Here is a 19,482-nt window from a genome sequence, read left to right as displayed (position 1 = left end):
CTCAGCCTTTGTAAATCATGAATGTGGTAGTTTGGGATCTCAAAGCTCCAATCTTTTCAGGACGCACAAAGGAGGAGTCTACAGTATCTCTATGGTGATAAAACCTGATTGAAAGGCATGTGGGCATAGTTGTGTGCGTGTGTGTGTCTGTGTTTGTATCCCACGCACACACCAAGGGAAGGCAGGACATGTGTAGTTTTTTTTTCATTCTGCTCGTTGAGCTGGAAAGAGGTTGTATTGATTTCCTTCTGAACACATATGCACAATGCAGGCAAAGGGTGTTTTTTGCATACAGAGTGATATTGACTTATTACATTTTTGCCTACAAGGCAGTGCTTTACCTTATATACACTCAAAATAACACTGATTACTGGACAAGTTTAAATTCTGAAAACTGTAAGTATTCTATAAGATCGGCCGGTTATAACCTTAAAAGTAAAATGAAATTGTATCCTTGAATTCCTTCCATATAGAAATTGTCTAACAGCCAGGAGACATTTAGGTTAGCTTAGCATAAAGACTGGAAACAGGGGGAAACAGCTAGCCTGGTTCTGTCCAAGTATTTAAAAAACCTAATATCAACTCTATTAATATGTTATATTTTGTTTGTCTGTATGAAACGAAAGTAAAAATTACAATTTGTGGTTCTACAGGGAGTTATGTGCTCGGTGCAGTGACTTCCTGAGGTCTCAGCTGATGGCCTGGACAGGAAGTCACGGCTCCTGGCCAAGAAATAGTGTAACACATAACATCCTGTAAAACCACAAATTGCTGATTATTACATTTTTTTACATCAAAAAAACAAATATGTGTTAATTAAATGGGTTGGTAGTCGGAGTTTGTTACCCTTGAACAGAGCCTAGCTATTTCCTCTGTTTCCAGTATTTATGTTAAGTTAAGCTAACATGCTGTTGGCTGTAGCTTCATATTATAGGGAGGAAGGTCAGTGTAAACCAAAGTGCAATTAGAGATGGACAGAAAGGCAGCTTCCCTTGATAGGACAGGCAGAGAGGTGGACTTGCTGACTTTATTGGTTGTACTTTTTAATTACATCCATTGATGCAGCATGAGGTCACCACTGGAGATTCACTATTTTTTAATGTAGCAGTTTTTCAGGAATTTCTTGAGAACTTTAATGTTGAAAACTGAGAACTAGCAAAGATAGTAGTTGTAAAATAGCATCGCCATGAGTGTATATCTACTAACAATTACTGCAAGTCTAATTTGTTCTTGCTTTGTTTTTTGTTCTTTGCTTTGGGTTTGTGTACAGTCTTCATGTAGCAGCTACACGTGGTCAGACTGACTGCCTGTCTGTCCTCCTGTCCCATGGAGCTGACTTGTCAGTCACTGATGCTGCAGGTATGTAATGTGGGTATAAATTGTACAGTGGTGCTAAAATGTGTGTACGTTCTTTAGGATATTTCTACATAAATGTGATCATTTAAAATGGATAGATAAAGTATATATATTTTTTTGTGTTATGTTATTGTTATCCAGTTTTAAGACAATGTTACAAGACGATCAGTCTTGTAACATTGTTTTTAAATTGCTTTCTTCTGGTCATCCCTTTTCTATCTCATTCATATTGTCACTAAAATCTTTTGCGTTATGAAGATCCTAACAAATATCTATCTTTATTTGTGTTCAGGGTTTAATCCGTTACACCTGGCTGCCAAAAACAATCATGTTGAGTGCTGTAAAAAGCTCATTCAGGTAAGGTGGATAAAGTGAAGGAGGCTTTCAAAAGTAACAAACTGTGACTTGTGTCTCTAAAAGAAGCTGCCAGTAAAACGCAGTATGTTCCTACAGTGTTGTAATGGTGATTAGATACTACATGATGTTTGTTTTTATGTAATGGCTGTGCAGTATTTCAGGTTCAGTGAAATGTTTTCAAGATGTGTAACACAACAAGAATCACAAGAAATATGGAATAAAGAATGTTTTAATGGCAGAAGTTGTAGTTGCCCAGCAGGACATCTTCTTGGATGCATTAGTTGGTGTAGCAGAAGAGGAATGTGTGAAAGCTGGAGCATGAACTGTATGAAACCTACAGTCTGAATAGTCTCACTATTCTGTGAAGATGCCTGAAAATAGACAGTTTCACTGCTTCATTTCCTCACTCTGCCAATTGTGTGTGTGCACGCAGATCAGCAGATCTCAATACAAACACACACACACACACACACACACACACACAAACACAAACACACACAGCCTTCTCCGATCTGCTGACCAAACTATCCCATGACAGTCTGCAGCATCTCAGCAACACACACCTGCCTGGTCAAACATACATGCAAGTCTACTGGTGCACATAGAAAAATATGCTTTAAATACCTTTTTGCCTCAGTCCCCCAAACTGCTGTGTGAAGTTCTGACAAACCTACTGTATGTAATAACTCTTTACAAGACATCAAGTTGTGCCAAAGTATTCCACTTTGTTGCCTGAGTTTTGTGACTAACTATTAGCTTATTGTTTTCCATTAGCAACAATTGTTGCAAAAATTGTAGCAGTTCACCAATACTTGCAAACTATGGGGAGCAAAGTATAAAAAACATGTAAATGCAAAAATATATTATGTGCTGCAAATCATGTGTACACTTCCGGTGTTATCTAATATCAGATAAACATGTTATCTATGTAAAGCACCAGTGATTAACAGATTTTGGTGTCAGTTCCTCAGAAAATAATCTACTTTCTGTATATTTTTCAGTGGAAATAGAAATGGCGTAAGCAGCAGACAAACTAGATAATTAGATACTCTGCACCAGAATTTTATCTTATTTTTATATTTTACGAGACAGTTAGAGTTTTATATAGAATTATTTGCCATTTTGGGACACCGTTAGACACCTTCTCTGGGAAGTTTTAAAAGTCATGCAGGGAAACTGCAGGTTGATGCAGAGTGGGGACTAAATGCAGTGTCTGCAGATCATCACAAAACAATCATTGAAAAGTACTGCATGTCACAGAATGCTGAAACGAAAGTGCAGGAGTATTTAGAAGCTTCACTTTCATAATCATTTATAATTTATGTGTAACATTGATTTGCACATCTGATATTTTTCTGTTTCCCCTCCAGGGTAAATGTCCTGTCGATGCTGTAGACAGCTCAGGAAAGACTGCTCTGCATCACGCTGGTGAGTGTTTTCAGTATCCTGAGAGCTAATTTTACAAAAGTGCTTTTATTGAAGATTAGCCTGCTTAGACGAGACATGGGAAAATATGTTGTGAGATCGAGTTTAAGCTGTAATATTATTTGGATGAAATCATCTACCATATTTGGAATTAAGTGATTAAATGTGATTTCAGTGCAGTTCATTTCAACTAAAAGTTCCCATAGTTCTCTTGCAGGTTTTCATTTAAATCAAATACTACAGTACACAGTGCTGTACATCTAACTTCCTCTCAGTGTCGAGAAGATCGCTGCTACTTTGTTGAAAAGTTTTATTTTTAGAGACAGTATCTGCCTACATTAGGCAAGACAGATCTCTTCTTAGCGTTTCAGTTTGTTCTACTACGCTGATATTATTTGACAGGGCTGTTTAGGTAAAAAAAAAAAAGGAAAGTATTTTAAATCTTGCACAAGTGGTGACGATGGTTTTCCAATGTCTTGTTTGCCTGCCTGTGTTACAGTTTTGTTAATGAAAAGGAGAAGAAAGTCCAACACAAAGCCTCATTTCAAATAATTGTGCTTCAATCTCTGGACACCTGACTGCTTTGTTTTTATTCATTCTGACTTTTGTTTTATTTTCTCCTCAGCTGCCAGTGGGAAGATCCAGACCATCCAACTGCTATGTGAACTCAAAAGTCCCGTCAACCTGAAAGATGCAGTATGTACTTTCTCATAACTTCCACTGTTTCTTCCCCAGACGTATTTTTCCTGGCAGGATAGAAGGGTTTCTGAAACAGAATATACACCACAAAAATGCACTTTCATTCATTCAATTTAGTCTCAATCATATCACTGTTCCAATGCGAGGAATTTGTTCAGGGAACATTAATCACTACTCATACGCTTTGGATTTTCTTTAGGATTTACCTGTCTATTGACCCAATGTTTACAACCCGTATGCTGTCAAATATTATTTACCTAATTTTAGATTTGTCTGCATCCCTTTATGTGATATTTAATTTTGTGAAGACAGCAGAAAACTAATTAACTGCTGATGCAGATGTCTCTCACAGCTGTAGAGCAACTATATGAAGGATCCCATTAACTGACATTTCCTCTCATTTGTCCTACTCTGTTTTAAGATTGATTAATATTGTTCAGTGTGTGTGTGTGTATGTATGTGTGTGTGGGTCAGCGTACTGTGGGAACTCCGCTCTGAAGCCGCAGACATGTGGTCTCCATTGCAGTGATGCTCCATGCCTGTGGTTTTTTTACCCAACTGGGGTGTGTTAGCATGATATTTCGTGTGTGTGTAATAGAGAAGAGAATGTGGTGCCTGTTTATTTCCCTTTTTATTATCACACCGTGGTCTCTCAACCCTACATGTAAAGACATTTTGTTATTTCTAATTAAAATTTACTGCAGCCTCATACTTATTTAAGCTTGGGACAAGTTGTATGTTGTGGCTTTTGAAACTGGTGCGTGCTACCACTTTGCACCACTAGCTGTAAGGATTGTAAAGCTAAAGTATAGGGTTTCACATTTCACACTCACTTATACATCTCAAGTTTGACACGTGAGACGACAAACTCATCCCATACCGGAGTCTGTCATCTCGTCACAGATGAAAGACAACAGTGTAGTACTGTAGTCTGTTGACTTGAAGACGGTGTGTGTGATGTCACTTCCATTGAACAGCATTCATGTTTCCAGCTACAATCATCTGCAAATGTGTATGTGTGAGACGTTAGCAGCTCTGTCTGCTGTTAGCGAACACATAGACAGCGAACCACAAAATCATCTGGAACATATTGCTGTTTTTGCCGTGTTTTCTATGCTGAGCAGAACATGCCAGCTTGTTAGCTTCAGGCATATATCATGGCTATGACATATATCTGTACCTGATCTATATTTGACTTAAGTAAACACACAGCAAGATACTGAAGGAAAGAGAGGAACACCTGCCAGCTTACATATGTCGGACAAAGAATGTTTATAGAAAATCAAGTAAATGTAAACTTAAGTTCTTCTCAGAGACGGGGGTTATATAGAGTATAAAAGCTTCCTTTGTTTTCAGTTGGAAATAAACATTTCTCAACAAGCTCAGTCTTGACACAACTCACAGACGGGGCATGGTAATTCTTTGGCGTCCATGCGTTTGGTTTGAGTGGGTCGAAAAGTCTTTGAATACATCAAAAGGCAAAATCTGGAATAAAGATGATCCTACTTTCTTCAACCTAGAACAGGGAGTCATGCATACTATAGTCACAGTATTTCAGTATATTTCAACAGAATGAAAAAAGCCTAAAAAATACAATCTAAATGGCTGAAACGAAGATATTATGTGAACCTGTAGGATACAGTGAAAAAGTCCTCTGAGCTCAGAAGTTCACATCATATAGCACTTAATGAACATCTCAATAAAAGTTTGGCTCTTTAATTGTTTGTTTCATTGGTTTATTTATATTAAATGTAGTTTGCTGTAAGTAAACAATGTGCTGTGCTTTGAGGAATAGATGTAGTCTAATTAAGCAATATGGTAATAGTTTAACAAGCATGAGTCAGGTTGAGGGTTGTCAGTGGACGTTAACATAGCAGGAAGTAGCTTGGTGAGTGTGTGAATTAGTTTTGTAGTAGTACTAATAATTCTAGCTTCCCAACCTAAATGGATGGGGTTGCAAGAGAGAATAAAAAGGACAAGAAAAAAAATCTACAAAAAATTGAATATTTTACATACTATGCTTTTTCCAGTCTTTTTACCTCTTCAGGCCTCTAAATTAAACAATCTGATCACTCTTTGTTTCAACAGTTCACGGACATATCCAACATGAGATGACAAGTTCACAAGTAGACATTGCCTATTTTTAGGGGGTTGCTTGATAAAAACGTTGGGTTTAAGTATCCCTCACCCTCCTCCTCCATCACCATCACATACTGTACTGTGATGAAGAACCACTACACTTGTTTGAGCACAATGTTAAATCATTTCTCCTGTAAGAGGTGGGATGAAAAAAAGCCCTTTCTAAAGTGGTCTGTCACATGTCCTGTTATCCACGTGCACGGACCTGCATGTGTGTCTAACATCAAGTAGCAACCACCACAGCTGACAGTCACCAAGAAATGTTTGTCAGATCACTCTTCTTGACATAGAGCTTCAAAGATTAGTCGATTAATTGATCAGTCGATTGACAGAAAATTTTAAAAAATAGGCATCTATTTTGATAATCAGCTTCTTAAATGTGAATATTGTCTGTTTTGTTTGTTTTTTTTAATCTTTCTATGTCAGAAAGCTGACTATCTTTGGCTTTTGGACTATTGGTCAGGACAAAACACTATTTCCCAAAACCCAAGATGCAACCTAAGATGTGTTTATTGATTTTTTTCACCATTTTCTAACACTTTATAGATCAAACAACTAATCAATTAAGCGAGAAAATAATCAACAGATTAATCAATACTGAAAATAGTTAATAAAAACAGTTTCATTGTCATCCAACTTCAACATGTAAAAACAACAGTAGGTTATATATTCACTTTCAGTATATGTGGTAGTTTGACAACAAAGACATACAGAATTTAGTTTTAAGATTCAGTGTATCTAATAGATGCTGGATCCAAAAGACAACCTTAAAATACAAATTATAAATACAAAGTTTCTCTTAAATGTTAGGGTTTGAAGACAGTTTCAGCTCAGTGTGTTCAGGATGCAGTTTTGATCATTATTGCTCCATAAAGAGTGTATTAAGCTTTAAACAGGAGCATGTTTGTAAGTGTGTTTGTCTCGATTGAGAGTTGCTGCTTGCTTGCCCCACTTCACTTTAGCTCTGCCCAGACTTTACCCTGTTGCCCAAATTTGGGAAATCTAGCTTTAGACTATCGACAGGATAGTAAACTTCAAGGAACATGTGTAAACAGCCAAGTATTAATGCACACCTGTGTACATCTACACACACACACACACACACACTGAATCTATTACTCTGAGAAGAACAAAATGATTTCTGCTTTTTAGATTCCAGAGAAGAAAGTGTTCAGTAGAAACAGACGGAGCAGAGCAGACGCAGGGCTGTTAAAGTCTTTAGCAGAGCTCAGAGGAACCCACAAACATAGTTTTGTACTCTGCGGTGTGTGGAAGCAGCAGCCTTGTAATATAAAACACAAAGCTGTGCTGACACACTTTACTGTTTCTTGACATTCTTTTGCTTTTTCCATTTGGATGTGACTTCTGATTTCCTCTTGTTTCACTTTTAACAATACACATGACCCACTGTGTGGAAATGTTTAGTTTAATACTGATTTCTGTATCTATTGTTTCTGTTTCATGCTTAATCACAAGTTACTTAGAAACATATTTCCTAATATTGTCTTGGTGAATATGACGTTTTTGTCCTGAACTCCAGCTCCTCCCAGACTCTACACCGCCCTCAACAATCTCGACCAATCAAATGTTTAGGTTGGATTTAGGTCATAGATGGTTAAGGTTAAGTTAAGGGTCATGCTTGGGGGTTAGGATCTGCCAATCCTGGTGAAAAATATGTATACACTGTGTTGCAGTTGACCAACGCAGGGCAGTAAACTCCAGAGAGCCCATTCATTTAGAACTGGAATATATCATTTTAGGGATTTTCCCTTCTCATCCTGAAACACATGCCGCTTTTGAAAGCGGAACAACTTTGGCTTTCCCATTTGTCTGCTCAGAAATTCATTTCGGAGACGTTCCATCTCTTTTTCACGTGGATCTGAGATTTCTCTCACCACACAGAGACTGACCATACTCCGTGTCTAGACCCACGTCCTGATGTCACAAGAGATAAGTTATGTACTATGTATATATGTATGTAATGTTAATAACTGTCTTTGTTTGTACCAAAGGACGGACTCACCCCCTTGCTGTTGTCAGCCAAACACGGTCATGCTGAAGGGTGCAGCACTTTGCTGGACTGCGGTGCTGAAATCAACACTTCTGACAACAGTGCCAGGTACAGAAAACATAGATTTTTGTGACAGAAATAATGTTCATGGATGATGGATAAATGTTGGATTGATGATCAGCATTCATACTATTGTATTTGGTTGCTCGTGTGTTGCAGGACAGCCTTGATGCTCGCCACTGAGTCCAACGCCGCTTCTGTGGTTGAAGTCTTGGCTCAGCGTGGAGCAGATCTGTCAGCTGTAGATTCACAAGGCCACGATGTCCTACATTACGCCAAACTGTCCGGCAACTCTGAGGTCAAAACTGCTCTCATTGCTGCTCTGAATAGACAGCAGGTCCCAGGTGAGAGTTATGCGACAAGACACACACAATATGGCAAGTGGTGAGAGGTGAGAGTTGGTGTGTACAGTTGTCAACTTTTTAACACACACAGAAATGCCACTTTTGTGTGAAAGGGATTCATGCTGCTCTAGTTTCAACACAGTCAATACTGCCATCTGTTGGCGTTTTCCTGTAATTTGTGTTAGCGTTTGTTTTTAAAAAGATGTTTTTTTTTGGTCTCATTTTACAGATGCCAAGTCTCCTAGAAGTCCTTTGGTAAGAAATGAGTCATTTCCTCTTCTACTTTTCTGTCTGTCTCAGACTGTTGATCAAAGTTACTAAAACAGCTGAAATCATGACAGAATCAATTATTAATAACAGAGAAAGAGTCTAAATGTGTTTTCAGTACTGTGATTCATAGTGAATAGCAGCTAAAATTATGAACAAAAGACATTTGTCTAAGTTCTCTTGTGTAGCTGCACCTCATGTAGAGTAGTTCAGTATCAGCTTCTGTAATGTATCAGTATATTTCTCAGCTTGGAAAAAAAATCTTTTAGTTGCTTTCTGTTTTGGAAAACAAAACTCAAGTCCAAGCACTCATTGATTGACTCTCCTTTTACTAACCAGCACTGAATCCCACTTTTCGTTTTTCTTTCTTTTCTTCTCTGTTTCTTTTGCTGACCCTCCCCTCAGCATGATCAAGTAGCTAAACTAAGTGATGAACGGATCACAACTCCCAAAAAACGAAAAGCACCTCCACCTCCTATTAGCCCACTGCAGGTAAATGCATGTCTCTCTGTGTATCTGTCTGCCACTCTTTGTATTAATGCATGTCTGTTATATTCATAAAATTAGTCTGACAGTCTGAGTATTTGTCTGTTACACATTATGTATTAAACAAACAGTTTTTTGATTACTACATAATTCCATATGTTTCATTTCATAGTTGTATTGTCTTCAGTATTGTTCTACAATGTAGAAAATAGTAAAAATAAAGAAAAACCTTTGAATGAGTTGGTGAGTCCAAATGTTTGACTGGTACTGTCACAGTACATCTCTGACTAAAAGGGTTTCATTCATGTAGTATGTTCATTTAATACATGTACTAATCTGTATTTTATTTTCCAGTTTATGATTTTAAAAATGTACTTTATACAATAATCTAGAGCAGTAATATCTTGACAGGACACATTTTGAAACATAGGGTTTTTTTTTTGCTCTTCCTCTTTAAACCGTGTTTCTGTACAAACTGAATATAAACATAATGAACTCATTGTTCTCACCATGGCTAACAAACTATTTTACTATTAAAGCAGCTGAATAACTGTGGGCCCTGTTTCATCAAGCATCTTAAGGCTAAGATGATCTTTGACTCATTGTCTTAAAATGGAACTAAGATCATTTTAGCCGTAGGATGTGTTTGGGAAATGGGGCCCTGTGATTTTTTTCCCCCAACCAGATCACGGCAAGGGTTTATGAGAAAAACTAATACAACTTCAACTTTGTCCTTCCTCAGAGCTCCGGACCCTCCTCTCCTTCAATCGTTACCTCCACTGGGACCCCTGTGTCCAACAAAAATGACACTCCCAAGAGATTCAACTACAAGGTAATATAAAAGCAACAGACAACATGATATATATTGGAAGAAAAAGCAGGAGTACTTTTAGTTCATATGCTGATGTTTCTGCAACAATGAGCCTTCAAAGAGTCTTAGTTATTACTCCTGAGACACACAGATGTACAAAACTATCGCAGGAAAATCCACAAGTTAAATAAATATAAAATTATTTACATGTGCATGCACCAAATTTTCAATAAGAACCAAACTTCAACCATGTCTTAGTCTTAAAACCGTACATGCTGGTATTTATTTACCTGAATAAGGTAAAAATAAAATATTAAGTATCATACATTTATAAGTAGTTCACATAGGGCTGGGCAATGTGGATTTTTTTTTATCACAATAACTTTTTTCATATCAATCGATAAATATATATCGCAATATGAATCAATTAAATATTTATGAACCTCAAAATTCCCTTAAACTTAAAATTCCTTTAAGATTTCCCCTCAGCAGATTCAGAATGTGAAAAATAACCAAGAACTGTGTGGGCTGCAGGCAGAAAATTAATTTTAATAAATAGATCTTGCCAATGTAAACAGCCTTCAAGCATTACAGGAGACTAAAAAGTACACTTACACAAACTAGGTTTCCAAAAGTGCAAAGTCAGAAAACACCTTCAGCTTTTCTTTCAGCTTTCAAGTTTTACAGATCTACAAAATAAAAAAAAATCTACATAGACTCTGTCATCTGTGCAAAAAGAGTACTATGTATAATAAACTGACCAAACGGACAACTAACATCTGAAATATTATCAGTCCAGCAGCCGTCCCACACTCACATGTTCAAGTCAACACAACATGATGGGTATTTTATTCATAGTTAAACGAGTTGACTTGCCAGGCAGCATCATAAGCATGGGTGAAAACTGCATTAGCCATTACCTGGAATTTGTCCATCTAGGATTGTAAAAATGTGTCCTCATTGTGAGATGTTGACTGAAAACATGTAAAAAAAATGTTTACATGAATGACACTGCTGGATAACAGTTTTGTATATAATCATCCTTATCATACAGTAGCACGTCTTTACCAGTCAGCAAAATTCTTGCCTTTCCCGTTTTTCTTTATCTTCCTTGTCTTATCCATCTTTTGCTCCACTTTCCCACCATCCCCCACTCCTCTCTCTCCTCCCCCTTTCTTATTTCGAAGGAGGATGAAGTTAGAGAGGAGGTCGAGAAGCTACACGAGGAAAGAAACATGTTGCTGGAGACAATTGAAGACTTGAAGCAGACAGTGGAGCAGACGGTGACGGGTCCTGAAATGGATACAAAGGTGATTAACAGCTGAGCAAAGCTATAGTGAAGTATTTACATTTTAAAACAGATATGACAAGATCAGATGACTTGGTCTAAGAAAATGACGTCAGACTAGTTTGAAAAGTAGAGCACATGCATTGACTATACTGATGTATAAATATATTGCTGTATGAACATTTTGTAAATGAATCATCTACCCAAGTAACTAAGTGTTTCCTAATTGACTGAAATGTATTTTAAAAACTTTTGAGTTAGATATTACTGAACTTTTTTACATGATGGCTATTTTTATTCACTTTAACCTTTTTTCTGTGTTTACTAAAAATCTTTCTGGTCATTAAAATCTTTTCTAAGCTGTGTGCAATATTCTGACACCAGACATCTGTGTGCCGCTGAACTTTTTCACCTTCAGCATTCTTGAAGGAGGTCTAACCTCAGCTTAAGACATGTCACAGCTCGTTTTGTTTTTCAGTAGGTAGCTAGTGGTCCCTAACGTTGCTTTCATGTCTCTCTGTGTGCCTCTGCATGTGAATGTATGTGTATGTATGTGTTGACAGGTCGAGCACAGTTTAACTGCATCTGCGGCTCTTGTCTCTGCTCTGCAAGCCAAGATCACTGCACTTACTTTGGAAAACCAGCAACTTGTGGGCAAACTCAAGGTAAGTAATTCTTCATTCATTCATTGTTGCTCCAGTTAAACCATAAACAAGAGACAAAAACTCCACCTACAGCAAAAAAAGACTTGAATCTTCAAAATTTCACTGATAAAAGTGGCATCAGCAGTACTTTGTTACTGAGGATTGTAATTTTCACCTCACAGAAACAGCCGTCCCTCCAAGGAAGCGAGGACCTAAAGGATACCAGTCGTCCGAACAGCATGACCTCCAACTCCTCCTTCCACTCCACCCAGGACGAGTTTGATTCATCGCCACCACCTCCCTCCTCCACTACCGGTTCAGGAGGTGTTTCTATCAGACAGGAAGACACAGTTGAGGAGGAAGAGAGTGAAGGAGGAAGCAAGGAGGAGATCAGATTGTTGAGACAAGCCCTCGAGAGCGTTCAGATGAAACTGCTAGAAACCAGAAAAGAAAACCGCTCGCTTCAGGCTCAGCTGAAACCTGAGAGAGGCAGAGAAAGAGAGGAGGATGAGAGCGTGAGGGAGAAAGGAAGAGAGGAAGAGCTGATGGAGAGTCTAGCAGAGCTTCAGGCAAAGCTGACAGACACCCAGGAGAGATACCACCAAGCTGTGGAGGAGGTGGAGGACCTGAGAGTGCAGATGGGAAGGGGAGGCGGTGACCTGATGGAACATGAAGTAAAACAGCTGAAGGCCCAGCTCGTCCAATCGGGATGTGAGCAGGAGAAAGCGACTCAACGAATCAGACAGCTGGAGGAGGCGCTGAGGAGGGCGGAGGAGGAAAGACAGAGCGTAAAGGAGAAAGAACAGAAGACGGCGCAGATTGAGGAGCTGTACAAGGAGGCACAGGAGGAGATTAGGATGCTGCAGGTAAACATTGGCTTCTTCTTCTCTCTGAGTTTCCATATAACTGAATGTGTTGAAAAGCACAGATAAGATATATTCAACATTTTCTCCATATTCATCAAATATCTTGTCAATTTTTCAATGCATTTAGTTCGCTTTGTCTTTCATCCAATGACATATTTCCTACTTTTTCACTGTCATTCATTCATATTTCCTTTCTGTTTAGGAGGCTCTGAGGGGCACTGTGCCTGTGGAAGCTGCAGCCAAAGACTTTGAAGAAATGAAGGCTGGGCTCAATGAGGAAATTGCGGGGCTGCACCGTCGCTTGCGAGAACTCTCACACTCCTATAGTGAAACCAAGAGTCAGCTAAGTGCCGCACAGAAACAGCTAGCGGAAGCCCGAGCTGAGAGCAGCGCAGCATCATCTCCCTCCTCAGAACAACAACAAGCCCAGTTGCTAAAAGGCCAGGTGGAAGAGCTGCAGACGTTGCTAGCTGACACGGAGAAGAAGTACTCAGCCGCTCAGGAGGAGATTTCACAGCTGAGGCAGGAGGCTGAAGCTCAGGCACAGAGCTCTGTGGCCCTCGCAGACCACACACAGGTGATGTCGTCTTTAGGAAATGCCATCAAAGAGTTGGAAAGCCAGTCAGAAGCTCTGAAAGAGCAGCTACAACAGAAGACCTTGCAAGTGGATGCTCTGCAAAAAAGGTGAAGAAGGAAACCCGACAACAGAAACCTGCCAAATATGATGTCATATGTGGTTGATGAAAAAGCCTCTTTTTCTGCTTTTACAGGTGGATGCTGGGGTGGAGGTGGGGCTTATAAAATGGTTTAGGAGCAATGAGAAATCCAGTGAATGGATGTAACTAATTCATTTTCTGTTACTGTACTTGATTCTCCTACATTACTGAGCCAAATATTGTTCTTTTTACTCTTACAGATTAAGATTTTACTTACAAAATATAAATTAATTTTGTAAAATATGACATTGCTATAGGTTAAGGAAAGGGGTTCACAAATTTTCAAGCCTCTGTCTGGATAATGAGCACTTTTAGCTTTAAATAAGCTTTGAACGCAGTATTTTTACTATTAATGGGGTATTTTTTCATCGCTAACTTTCTACTTTACTTGATTAAAGGAGCTGAATCTTCTTCCACCTTCTTCTGCCACCAGTATGTGGGAAAGGTCGTGTGTGACAAAAAATCATTTTCATTTTTCAGTCTTAAGCTGATGTTATTCTCTCTGAGTACACAAGGCTCCACTAGGGTCCACATGATGTAAATTTCATCATCAGTGGGTGTACACATAGGCCCTCTGCAGACATCTTCGTACCTCCAATTTGTTGTGACCTACTGTGCATGTGTGGAACGCGTCCTCCAAGTGGACTCTTGAAAGTAGTATAAACAGAACTACTACGTGTCCGCAGCTGTCCGTGTATGCGTCTGCTTGGGACTATATTCAGGGCTTTAGTCAGATCCTCTCTTTTTAAGGACATGAGAATGTGTAGGTCTACTGTGTGATTGTGCCTCTGAAAAACTAGATTCTATGCAAGAAGGTTTTTGGTTATTTTAAAAAAATACATGTTAGTGAGATGTATAATCACCTTGTTACAATCTGGTGTGTGTGTTTGTGTTTCTGCTACTGTAGTGATGGGATGATCAAGTTGACCATGTATCAGAACTTACAGGTCAAGAGTCAAACTACTTTGCCAGTTTTAATAGATCTCTTATCTGGCAGAATGTACTAGTTGTTAATGTGTCACCATGTGGTTCTTCACCAAAAGGCTGACAGCGGAGAAAGACGTCACCCCAGATGATTCGGTCCCCCTTCTGGAGCATAAGACCATGCGAGAGCAACTGGAGGGCGAGGTGAACCACCTGACACAGCTCCTCCAGGGGGCCCTCAGGAAGCAAGACGAGATGGCTCTGGAGGCTGCTGATGCTTGGCAGAAGGTGAGAAGAAAGAGGAGGAGGAAAAACAACTTTCCAATCTTGACTATTAATTCTCAATACTTACATAACCACGATCTTATTCAACCATCAGGCTCGCGAAAATCGGGCAGAGCGGGAAGCCCTGCAGGAACTGGTGATGTCAAGGGAGAAGGAGAACCAGACGCTGACCTCCAGGCTGGCTGAGTCCCAGGATGCCGTCTGTCAGCTCAAACAGCTGGTGGAGAATCACGTTGCCTCGGAGAGAGAAAAGAACAAGAGGGTTGGTCACTTTTGTCTCTCAGACTGTTGTTTCCACTATTAAACTTGGAAAAACTCTCTTTTAAGTTCATTGTTTCATTCACCAGATGTTTTATGTTTTTCCTTCTCAGATAGATGATTTGTCACGGGAGGTCGGGAAGCTGAAGGACGCCTTAAACAGCCTATCACAGCTCTCCTACACCGCCGGCTCCCCCTCCAAGAGGCAGCAGCAAAACCAGCAGCTGGAGACGCTGCAGCAACAAATCAAACAGCTGCAGTACCAACTAGCTGTAAGATTTATTTAAATATTTAATACTGACTGAAACACAAGTGTCAGTCGAATTCTTAAAAATACATTTTTGATGCACAGACACTTCTTTTGACATACTGTGGTTTATAAAGTTTGCATTTACCTGATGCTTTTTTCTAGGAGTCAAAGAAGCAGCACCATGAGATTGTGTCAGTCTACAGGATGCACCTCCTCTATGCTGTCCAGGTACATGCATCCACTATTTTTTTCACCTTAAATTTTACAGGAATGGTTCACCCAAATTATGAAAAAACATATTTTAGCAGTAGATAGATAGTTTTGGTTTTATTTGCTTACGTTTGGAAATGTCCATCTCAAATTTCTACCTCCACCCCACTGCAACAGAGGTGAAAGGAGTCGCATTTGAGGTGTTCACAGGACTGAAAAATGACATTTAAAAAATTCTACAGCATATGGGATCATTTCTTTGGTAGAAAGTAGTTCAAATGAAACCTGTTTACAATGTGGTCTGTTAATTGTTGAGTTATGAGGACACTGTCGTGTCTGTAAACATATGTCACTGTCCAATTTTGTGTAAAAGTGTAATTTAGAAACAAAAAACAATTCTGGTCTCTATTGTATTGGGGGTGGTGGCAGAAGTGAGAAGGGTCCAATGCAGACTTCAAGTCTAGGGGCTCCAGGTCTGTGAGCCAATTGGAAGAGTGTAGGGTCCCCATACGTGAGGTGTGTCGCTTACTTTTCTGCCACAAAAGAATATAAGCAAATAAATTAACCATAAAATAAATAGTCTAAGTCCTTTTCGCTCAAAATGAGAAGTGTTTGTAGCTAACATTAGCATTAGCAAGGTGCGTAAAAAAATAGAGTAGATCTAACTTTATGCTAACATTAAACAGTCTAATATACTGTTAAAATGTGCTTGTAGTAGATGGTGATTTTGTGTTAATGTAGTAACATCACCATTGCATTTTTATACTGAGTTGGAAGGACACAACAACATAATGAATATTTAGCTTCTTTTTAAAAAAAATTTATGACAAAAACATTACGATAACTGTCTTGAGCACTAATTTCTATAAACAGATATCTGCATATGAATGCAGAATCTGAAGGCAATGGGACAAGATTTTGGTACCGGAAGCGTTCTGGTTTCTGTTTGTAGTCCGAGTAGTATTGACCAATCCCGTTTGAGCAGTCTTTCGTTGCATACAGGTGAACAGTATGTGTGTAGAGCAAAAGAGGCGCAACGCATTGGCCGAAATGCAATCTTGGAACCCATCGACTATCGTCTGACAACGATTTAGCTTTTTAAAAAAAATTATCTACATTCATATGAATATAACTGTTTATAGAGATTAGCCGAAATGTCATCTGGACCATCTCAAGTTGCAAATCGGACTGTAAATAAAGACCGGCGCACAGAAGAGGAAGTCTTGGCCTGGATATCCCATATCCAGATATCCGCGGGCTACACTGGAAGCCCCGAAATGTTGCTGCCAGAGGCCAAATCGTCACCAGACAGATAGCCGATGGGTTTTTAGATTGCTTGAGCACAGAAATATGACCATTTGCAAATGTAGCAATATAAAACTTAATAAAAAGAAACCCTAATGGAAGTGATGCACCTCAGGTTTGCAAGCCCCCTTACATAAGATGGACATCTCCAAACCTGGTCAAATCAACCCAAAAGTATAAGTGTGGGAAGATATGGCAAAGATATTTGAGTGATCTGACCCTTTAAATCACAGGGTAATGTAAGTTCTGTGTACAGTAGTAGGATATATGTGTTTAATATTTTTATTTAAATTTACTGAACCTGTGCTGTGTGCTTCAGGGTCAGATGGACGAGGATGTTCAGAAAGCCTTGAAGCAGATCTTGATGATGTGTAAGATGCCAAGTCAAGCCAAGGAGGCCTGCTGAGACTCGCCGGGCCTGGTTTCCCAAAATGAAATGAACTGCTGGCATCACATCACTTCCTCTCGTCTGAATTCACACATTCTTGTGCCGATTACAAGCAGGGCCGACACTTGGTGCCTCTGGATAAACCTTGAGTCTTTGTAAATGAGGTTTACATTCATGTTCTTTGCCTTTGTTAAAGTCATTTTGACCCATTAAGATCTAAAAAGGTCATCGATGTTTTTGGGAAACCTCAGCCCAGCACACAGATACTGTCCATCAGCCAGTCAGTTGAATGGTCATCTTCTGCCAAACGTATAATCTCAGTATGTGCACGTTAACACTACACTGTAAATGTGCAGTAACCTTAAATCACATGCTGTTGCACATGTGTGATAATGCAAACTTGATGTGTGTACGCACTAATCAGTCCAATGAAAACAGTGAGTTTGACGTGGTTTGTTTCTGTTACAACGTGTGTTTAGAGACATGAAAGCCTCAGTGGGCGCTGCTGTTAATAGTATCTATTTTCATGATACAACAGTGTTAGTTTTATTTTACTTGGTGTCTAAATGTTTAACGCTTGTCCACATTTTCCTGATACAATCTAAATTATTTGTGCCCTCATAGTGATGCATGTGACTTTGTTCAACGTCAGCCCAAAAAATCACATAGAAAAGTTTTTTGGCCGCACTTCTATGAAGAAAAAGCATGATACTGTTTGTATTGCTATTTTTCTATTAGTACAAAAAAATCCACAATTTTACTGAATTGTATTATAGTACAATGTCATGTTTTCTAAGTTACTGTACTTTAATGAAGAGGTTTGATAGCTGTATTTTTGATGGCCTTGTTTTGTGTCTGTGTGTGAGTTTTTTTTATTGAATGAGATGCTTTTTCCTCGTGTATAACAACACACTATTTGTTCTAGTGACACCTTAAATTGTTTAGTTTATTTTCCTGTTATTATCCATATTTACTTTTGTCTATAAGGGGTTGAATAGCATTGATTTACTGTAACAAAAAGACAAAATATTTCATTTGTAACAAGTGCCCAGCAGTATGGGCTTAATGTTTTAGTCTTTTTGAGTCAGAGGATAGTTAGGAGGTAAGCTTTTTGGTTCTTACATTTCCTCTCCTCTTGTCTACTCGTATACTTTGGTCTTTTGTTCAGCAATTTCTTACTTGAAAAGCAAACAAAACCTGTTGGTAAAATGTTATGAATTTTGCATAAAACTTGTGTTTTCTGTCATGTGCCTGCATTTGTTAATCAGACTGTTTTTCATGCTCTGTAGTACTTATAACTGGGAATTACAGTCAATATCAGCACTTCTTAGTTGCTAACTTCTTTGTACCATCTTAATATATTTGCCAATTATCAGGAGTGGGTTTTCTGTCTTTTATGTTTGTGATACTCTCAGCTCCTTTCAATCTTCCTTTGCAGGTACGGTTATACACTGTACAGTGTTTGAGAATTAATTTCAAATGCATGTCTTTCAGACTTGTGAACTGTTTTAACATCACACCCCTTTGCCTTAGTACTGTGCTTAGAGCCACATGCCCTTAGATGAAACCTTTTTCTGATTATTCAGAATAAACATAACACTAACACAGTTTATATGGAGATTAATATGACTGGCTGAACCCCACACCCTTGTTTCTCACTCAGGAACTTTTTTTACTGAACATGATTTACACCTGACTGAGATTTGTTGGACCCTGAGTAGAGCCTTTGCATGTCTTCATTTTATAGGTTGCAGGATATCATAAACTTCTCTCTAGGCCTTGACTGAAATGTTTTGTACCAAGAAAGGGACGAGAAAGAAACTACTTTTCTGTTGTTTGTTTCTTTACCAACAGTTTTGTAGTGATATGTAAAATTGCTTGTTTGCCAATTGCTTTTTTGCCCACATTAATAAATTTTTAAAATACTGTATTCTCTGGTATCTGTGATTTGTGTTTCCCATTTATTGTAAATCAGAATGTGTACAAATGACCTGATTATTGCTAAATGATAATGTTACTTCAAGCTTATGACCAAATTAAACAGATCAAAAGTGAACAACCATTCCCATTTCTGATCATCTGCACACCAGAATACTTCAGGGTTTTGCCAAACCATTTCATCAAGAACTGACAAATCATCAAAGTACAAAAAAATGGGACTCATTTTCCACTCCTCCAAAATTACACAGCTCACATTGAATATGATTTAATCTGCCAACCTCAATAGCAAGAGGAAAAATACCAATTTTCAATGGTGCAACGAAAGATTTTTGGCTTCTAGATAAAGGAAATAGAAAATACAAGTCATATGTCAGATGGAAATGGTAATAGATCAGTTAAATGTCCCATTTCATTAAACATTTGCTAATAAAGACAGGAGCTGTTCATTTGTT

At 38.6% G+C, this 19,482-nt stretch overlaps 1 protein-coding gene and 1 long non-coding RNA gene across 4 annotated transcripts in view; one reads left to right on the top strand and one right to left on the bottom strand.

Annotated features, from left to right (window-relative positions):
- The window catches only part of rai14 (retinoic acid induced 14), a 59,705-nt gene extending 40,686 nt beyond the window's left edge, over positions 1 to 19,019 (top strand). For 2 of the 3 annotated variants that reach the window (XM_042394971.1, XM_042394970.1), the window contains exons 4-21: positions 1,271 to 1,359; positions 1,649 to 1,713; positions 3,084 to 3,141; positions 3,764 to 3,834; positions 7,989 to 8,095; positions 8,207 to 8,391; positions 8,621 to 8,646; positions 9,064 to 9,150; positions 9,887 to 9,976; positions 11,143 to 11,265; positions 11,807 to 11,908; positions 12,070 to 12,753; positions 12,956 to 13,437; positions 14,513 to 14,681; positions 14,773 to 14,940; positions 15,050 to 15,208; positions 15,349 to 15,414; positions 17,021 to 19,019. In XM_042394971.1, the coding sequence (XP_042250905.1) occupies positions 1,271 to 1,359; positions 1,649 to 1,713; positions 3,084 to 3,141; positions 3,764 to 3,834; positions 7,989 to 8,095; positions 8,207 to 8,391; positions 8,621 to 8,646; positions 9,064 to 9,150; positions 9,887 to 9,976; positions 11,143 to 11,265; positions 11,807 to 11,908; positions 12,070 to 12,753; positions 12,956 to 13,437; positions 14,513 to 14,681; positions 14,773 to 14,940; positions 15,050 to 15,208; positions 15,349 to 15,414; positions 17,021 to 17,107 (2,818 nt within the window). In that variant the 3' untranslated portion in view covers positions 17,108 to 19,019. The remainder of the gene's footprint in view (positions 1 to 1,270; positions 1,360 to 1,648; positions 1,714 to 3,083; positions 3,142 to 3,763; positions 3,835 to 7,988; positions 8,096 to 8,206; positions 8,392 to 8,620; positions 8,647 to 9,063; positions 9,151 to 9,886; positions 9,977 to 11,142; positions 11,266 to 11,806; positions 11,909 to 12,069; positions 12,754 to 12,955; positions 13,438 to 14,512; positions 14,682 to 14,772; positions 14,941 to 15,049; positions 15,209 to 15,348; positions 15,415 to 17,020) is intronic. The other variant, XM_042394972.1, reaches the window with a different exon arrangement.
- Positions 10,531 to 12,148, bottom strand: LOC121885484. The gene is made up of 3 exons (XR_006092566.1): positions 12,063 to 12,148; positions 11,875 to 11,974; positions 10,531 to 11,248 (listed from the first exon to the last, which is right to left on the bottom strand). It is a non-coding gene; the product is annotated as an uncharacterized LOC121885484 (long non-coding RNA).
- Positions 19,020 to 19,482: the final 463 nt, after the last annotated feature.

Source organism: Thunnus maccoyii, chromosome 19 (genome assembly GCF_910596095.1).
Source record: "Thunnus maccoyii chromosome 19, fThuMac1.1, whole genome shotgun sequence".
Classification (NCBI taxonomy): Eukaryota; Metazoa; Chordata; class Actinopteri; order Scombriformes; family Scombridae; genus Thunnus; species Thunnus maccoyii.
The sequence above is the reverse complement of the archived record's forward strand: the minus strand, read 5'-3'. Positions and strand labels throughout refer to the sequence as shown.